At 35.8% G+C, this 6,829-nt stretch overlaps 2 protein-coding genes across 2 annotated transcripts in view; one reads left to right on the plus strand and one right to left on the minus strand.

Moving 5' to 3' along the window:
• LOC127617620 (inositol polyphosphate-5-phosphatase A) overlaps window positions 1-177 on the plus strand; it is a 257,918-nt gene extending 257,741 nt beyond the window's left edge. The window contains exon 16 of the mRNA XM_052089615.1: window positions 1-177. This exon is cut by the window's left edge and continues 1,736 nt beyond it. The gene's annotated coding sequence lies outside the window, so the exon portion shown is untranslated.
• A 561-nt stretch (window positions 178-738) lies between these two features.
• nkx6.2 (NK6 homeobox 2) lies at window positions 739-5,654 on the minus strand. The gene is made up of 3 exons (XM_052089602.1): window positions 2,797-5,654; window positions 2,399-2,571; window positions 739-1,834 (listed from the first exon to the last, which is right to left on the minus strand). The coding sequence occupies exons 1-3, from the start codon at window positions 3,203-3,205 to the stop codon at window positions 1,580-1,582; spliced, it is 837 nt and encodes a 278-aa protein (XP_051945562.1). The 5' UTR covers window positions 3,206-5,654; the 3' UTR covers window positions 739-1,579.
• Between the last annotated feature and the right edge of the window lie 1,175 nt (window positions 5,655-6,829).

Raw genomic sequence — 6,829 nt, forward strand, 5'->3', positions numbered from 1 at the left:
GACGGAATGGCCAGCTCCAGGACGTCCTGCTTAAAATGTCTCAGGAGAAAATCGCATGCGTGGAAAGACACTTGTGTCATCACATGACAATTGCAAAACAGTCTCACACATGTATCATAATGTTCAGACAACACTTATTAAACATTCATTTGTACAATCCTTATAGAGCGTCTGTTTATGGACTGTCGGGATATCAACTGCGGTTGTGATTTACTTTATATTGCAGATAATACGTGAGAGAAGTTTTTTTTTTTTTTTGCATTTTTTTAATTTATTATTTTTGCATTTGTTTTTAAAAAAATATAATAATTGTTTTGCACTTTTTTTGCATTTGTTTAAACAAAATTGAAAATTATTTTACATTTTTGTGCATTTGTTTTACAATTTTTGCACTTTTTTTTTTTGCATTTGTTTAAAAACAAAATTATTTTACATTTGTTTGCATTTGTTTTAAACATTTTGCACTTTTCTTTTTGCCATTTGTCTAAAAAAATATTGCACATTTTTTTTTATTTTTTTTTGCCGAGTTCAAACTCGTAAAGCGATAAAAATAATGATCTTATCTACAGTCCGAGGTCATTATGTGTAAGAAAGTTCAGATGGACATAAAATCCCTTAAAATGTCTTAAGTGGCCAGTAATTAAATAAATAAATAAATAAATAAATAAACTGAACTGTGAAATTCCGCTTTTGACCGCGAATAAATTTAAATAAAAAACAAAAATCGAAAAATGTCATTTAAAATGTTACCCTACATATCTGTAAATGAACTTACAAATAAAATACTACATTACTGTAATTAGGATTAATTATTAGTATAATTGTTGTAATTGTTCAAAATATAATGCGCGTTTAAACATGTAATGGCCAAACAGCACATCACACATAATGCGACACATACAGTGTGTGTGTGTGTGTGTGTGTGTGTGTGTGTGTGTGTGTGTGTGTGTGTGTGTGTGTGTGTGTGTGTGTGTGTGTGTGTGTGTGAAACAACCGTAAACAAACATACATTATAAAAGACAAAGACATCATTAAAACATTGGCTTGTTAAATAATTTATTGATAATACAAAGTTTTTTCTTCCTTCATCACGGAAGCAATAATATTCTCCTCGTCGATATTTCTCATCCATATTTTCTATTTCTCGTGTTGTGAGGTCAAACATAAAGTCCATCCATCGAAAGCACAAGCGGCCAAAAGAGACACTGTTAAAACAAATTCTATTCACATCATTTACAACACCGACTTTATACACTCGTGTTCCTGTTTCCCAAATAACACACTGTCCCAATGCTTCTGCGACTCAACCAAAAATCATCTTCAATTGACCTGTGATGATGAAGATGATGATGAACATGATGATGAAGATGAGGGGGAGTTGGCACGTCTCGTGATGCTTTAATAACATAATTTACTCAATAAAAAACATATATATACATCTCACATCCACTTCTAACTGTACAGTTGCATTCAGAGTGTGTTTATACCCTGCTTAATTCTGCCCCATTTCTCCAGAAGAGCCTGAGGCTGATGATGATGATGATGATGATGATGATGATGATGAAGAGTCTCAGTATCATCACAAAGTGTCCGAGCTGTTGCTACAGGGGCTGATGAGGGACAGGTTGCTCGCCTTGTGCTTTTTTAACAGTCTTGAGATTTTCTCGTCGTCGGAGTTCGGGTCCAGAGGTTTGTTGTATTCATCATCATCATCATCCTCGTTGTCCGAGCTCTCCTTCATCTTCTCCGTCTCGGAATCGTGTTTCTTTTTGGCTGTGGCCATTTCAGCCGCGTGTCTCTTCCTCCATTTGGTTCTTCTGTTCTGAAACCACACCTGAAGAGAGGACATGAGGGGGACATGCTTAAATATCCTCTTCTTCAATGCACTGAACTTTAATTTAAACGAGAAGCGGTCAGATATTAAATCAATACATGTGCACTGGACAGCGTGTGCAATGCTTCAGTGTGTTTAATATTGTCGGCAAACTTGTTCAATTATTAGATTTGCCCCATTAATTTTCATTACAACGTTACAAATTAATGTTACAGCACATTTTACGAATTACGCATTTCGATTTCATTAAAACACGATTATAACAATCCATCAAATTGAATTAATGTTTCAGGAAATGTGTTGAAAATGCCTTTAGCAATATTAAATGAATAAATCTAAAAATATCAAAGACTAAACAATGAAGTTTGATGGAAATATGTAACGAAATTGTCATGCGTAAATCTTTAAATTATTATTATTATTATTTGTAACTTCATATCGTCTACAAATAACTTTCCAAATGTCTCATATTTACTTTTAAATGAAATACTAATAATAAATAAATGAAATAGCCTACATGATGTGGATATATATACACATTTTCTATTTTAAAGTGTTCTTTACCTTGACTTGGCTCTCCGTCATGCCCAGGGAATATGCCAGCCGCGCTCTCTCCGGACCCGCCAGATATTTGGTCTGCTCGAAGGTTTTTTCCAGGGCGAAAATCTGCTGTCCTGAAAAAGTTGGTCGGGAATGTTTCTTCTTGCCATCTTTGTCCAGCATCATGTTTGCTTGACCTGAAGAAAATAAGAGACAGAAAGAGACGTTAAGTATGTAAATTGCGTTACATGCTTGTTTTTAAACGGTTGGCATGTGCCATGATCCGACGAACAAGTGGCACAGATGCTCGTTTGTATCATTGAGTGAGAAAACAACACATCTCTCTTTCCAAAAGTGGCATTACATTATTTGGCAAACTGTCTAAGATGCTTCTAGACATCATTTAGAGCAGGAAAACTCACCCGGACAGGGCACACGCGGGTCTCTCCACGGCGAGCCCTGCATCACTCCCGGCCAGAAAATGGGCGCTCTCCCGGGCAACTCCGTCAAGGGTTTGGGATATCGGGACACGGGGTTAAAGTACATCCCGGCCGATGTGGCCAACCCGTTGATCCTGGGAAAGCCCGTGAGAAACTGTCCAGCTGCGGTGATGGGTCTCCCCAATATATCGCTTATTCCATGTGGCGTTCCCAACGGGATCTGGGAGTTCAGATTGGTCAGAGAAGGAGCCTTGAACCCCGCGGGGTTCTGCAGGGTGTACGGGAATAAAGAGGTCTTCATCTCGGCCATGTTGTGCAGTGCAGCCAGTGGAGTACTGCCCAGGACGAAAGCACTCTGCCTGTTAGGATCCATCTGCCCGACAGCTAACATTGGTGCGCATGAACCGCAGGATAAACCGCTATGAAAGAAATAACAAAATTAGCACGCAAAGGAGAAGAGTGCACCTTACGCAAAGTTTAGTGCCCACAACTTGACAACTTATCCAAGGGGAGCGAAATCAGACCAGAGCGATCTTGTTTTAAAAAAAGTTTTAAAAAGCGCAATGTTGTCCCATGCAAAATCAAAAGTGTTCCTCGGGGTCTGGGAGATTCACAAGCGTCCTGAATCCAGCCGGCGGCCGTCGGGAGATCTCACGCCCGCTGTGAGTGCTTCGATAGCCCGCATGTGACTCGCCGTTCCGCGGTGAATGGACTGTCGCTGTGATGTGCGCAGCGGGACGAGCTGATAACCGCGCCGCCACCTGCGAACGCGAGTCACCCATTGGAAGACGCTAAGTGACGCCGCTCTCTGATTGGAGGATGCGCAGCGGCACATTTGCACGCGCGTCTCTGGGACAAAAGCCGCACTCCATCAAGCGCTTTAATGACGCGTCGCACAGTAGAAATCATTCTTTCGAGATTTGACAAAATAGACACGTTTACTATATGAGCCATTCCCGCTGACAGAGTAAGTACATTAACCTCCACAACTGTGCTGTATATGTAATGACATAATGAGATCGAGGCGCAGAACATCGTACTATAGTTTTACTGTTTTTATTATTATTATTATTATTATTATTAGGCTATTATTTACACGCGTCAACCATTTACACGCGTTTCATTGTGATTGTCATCGCTGCATGCATACGGCAATAACAGACAATAACATTATCTAATACTTCCATTTCATTATTGAACAGCTTGTGCACTAATATAATTAGTTAACCTTACTTTAAAAAGCATGCTAATTAATTGCATTAAAAAATTAATTGCAAAAAAATTTTTTTAAATGGCTCAAGTCGAGTGAAATAGAAATAGTCCACTTGATCCAAACGAGTATTTTTAGCCTGCTTGATTTTATTAAGGCAATCGCTTTACATGCTTATTATAAGTAATGTCAACTTATTGCATTTTACAGTTGAAGTGCATCAAACGCGATTTATCTAATGATTTTAAATGCTCCGGTTATTATAACGCATAACTTCATTATTTAATATGATTGCACTGATTTAGTGCATGCATTTAATGGTCGCGAGACCACTGGCTGGATTGTTACTAAAATAAACCAACAACTGAACTCTTGAATATAATGACACAATATCTGTCTCGCAGTGCATTTGGGTTAAACCCGTATTTTACGAGGCTACAATATTGGATTAAATGAGCTATGTATTGCTTTGTAAGAGTTTATCTTGGAGATGCATGCTTATATATATATATATATATCTTCAACAGTGCATCTGATTCTCTACAGTTCACTGAGTGTCATTGATGCTGATCATATCAACCCACAGTCAGGCCACAAGCATTTCCTCACGAGAGACATTTCTCCAGGTCTTTTTCAGACTCGACCCTCATCAGTCTGACATGCACACTTCACATTACAGTGTTCTTGTGCTATTATTATTAACAGTACGAGCTGTTACACTAATGCATGAATGCAGTGGACTTAACATGTACTTTGGCGCGCTGCTTGTAAATATGCATGAATATTATTGCTGTTATAATCATGCATATATAGGACACGAGACTCGCTGTAATGTGTGAGTTGTTATGTCTATTCTCCAGCTCTTTTATTTGGTGTTTTGTGCATATATTCTATATATTCTATATGTGAATTGTAAACGCACACAGAGACACAGATCATCTATTTAAGTGCAGCATTCATGTTTTATGGAGCTGTGAGAATGAACGGGTGAATTATGAGCATGGTGAAATTTAAAAGGGTTCAACATTATTTAGACCTTCATCAAAACGACAAGAAAGGAAAAATGCGCGAGCACTGTCTGAAATATGGCGATGACTTTACACATTTCTCCATATTAATAATACGGGTCTTGAATCATGATGATGATGATTATTATTATTATTTATTCTAAGCTAATTATAAAAGTATTTATGTCTCGTGTGTTTGGGATAATTAGACTGATTTTGTCTTCATTTATACATTATTAATTGACACTTTATTTGATCATATCGCCCCACCCTAATAGCCTCAAACTGTCCAAAATGTTAATAAATATATATATTTAAAATTGCATAATTTAATTTTACGTTTCATTACTGAGTTCATCTGTATTTTCATGCACATCGTATTCAACCTCATCTGGACTGAATCATGATGATTATTATTACTGATGTTGTTGTTGTTATTATCATTATTATTAGTAGTAATATTATTTAATATTATTTGTATAGCCTAACTTGTTTAAAGGTTCTCATGACTTTCTATGAATCAAGATTTGTGCAATCCTGCCGTGCAAAATCATTATATTTACACTATAGTTAGCAAATGCTAAATTATAGATATATTGCATTATTTGTGATGAATAAATCAGAAGTCAATATCAGCACGCTTTGACTTGTGTGTTATTAACAAATATCTTCATTTCAGAAAACATGAATAATAAACGGTCTCGTGTTGCACCTCATAAAACATTCGCGTTTGGGTTTCAGATTAGATATAATTATTATTACAATAATAATAATAGGCCTAATTGTGTCAAACGACCGATAACACTTCACACATTTAATAACAATTTATTGGAAGAACTGATTATCTGTTTCTCCACATTCTCACAATGGTTTATTACCCTGATTACTGTTATTATAATTATGTCTAGCCTATATCTTATATTAGCTACATATAATTTATTTTGAAAAGAATATGTTGGTTATAATTACAGTAATGAGGGTTTGTGGTTTTATTGGTGTTGCTGCTTTATTCATTGCAACGTTTGACTTTTTCAGCTTCCCTTTAAATTAAGTTTGACTAGTGTGTGCATTGTGTCCTAAAACCCGTTTTGATCAAACTTTTACTTATTTTTTTTAAAAAAAGCATGTTAATGTTCCAGGAAAAGACAAACAAACAAACAAACACTCAAACAGAAAAGCTTGTATATTGCGCACCGTCTCCAGTTATTTAGTGGGAAACAGCGACATCTTCTGGCCATACTGTGAACTGCACGTCAAAAATACCTTGTTACTGATATTCTAGGTCCTCATCATATAATAAAAATAAATATTATTTTAGAAAGTCACATGTTGACTTTAGCTTATTTAATGAAACACAGAACAGTTTAATACAAGAAAAGTAAAAGAGTAAAATAAAGAATTAATTTCAATATTGTAAGATTGTGTCATTTCCACTCCAACAAACAGCTGTGCCCCTAATAAAGTTTTTGCAAAAGTTAGTTGTACTGCTACTTGCTTACGAAGGACATGACAGTGTCAGACTGTCAGTAAAGAGCATGCTTGATATGAAATATTAGAAACATTTAAATCAAAGTTATCACTTGTGAACAGAATATTTTGTATTTTATTTCATTTCCAATCAAGCTGTAATTATTAAAAAGTGAGAAAAAAATATATATATATATATTTATATATATATATATATATATATATATATATATATATTTTTTTTTAAGATAGCATACCTAAAATACTACACTTAGCTATTCTATTGTGAAAATAATGCTCAAATCTAATTTTCACCACTGAAGGTTAAAAC

The sequence above is a fragment of the Xyrauchen texanus genome, chromosome 24 (genome assembly GCF_025860055.1).
Source record: "Xyrauchen texanus isolate HMW12.3.18 chromosome 24, RBS_HiC_50CHRs, whole genome shotgun sequence".
NCBI classification, from domain to species: domain Eukaryota; kingdom Metazoa; phylum Chordata; class Actinopteri; order Cypriniformes; family Catostomidae; genus Xyrauchen; species Xyrauchen texanus.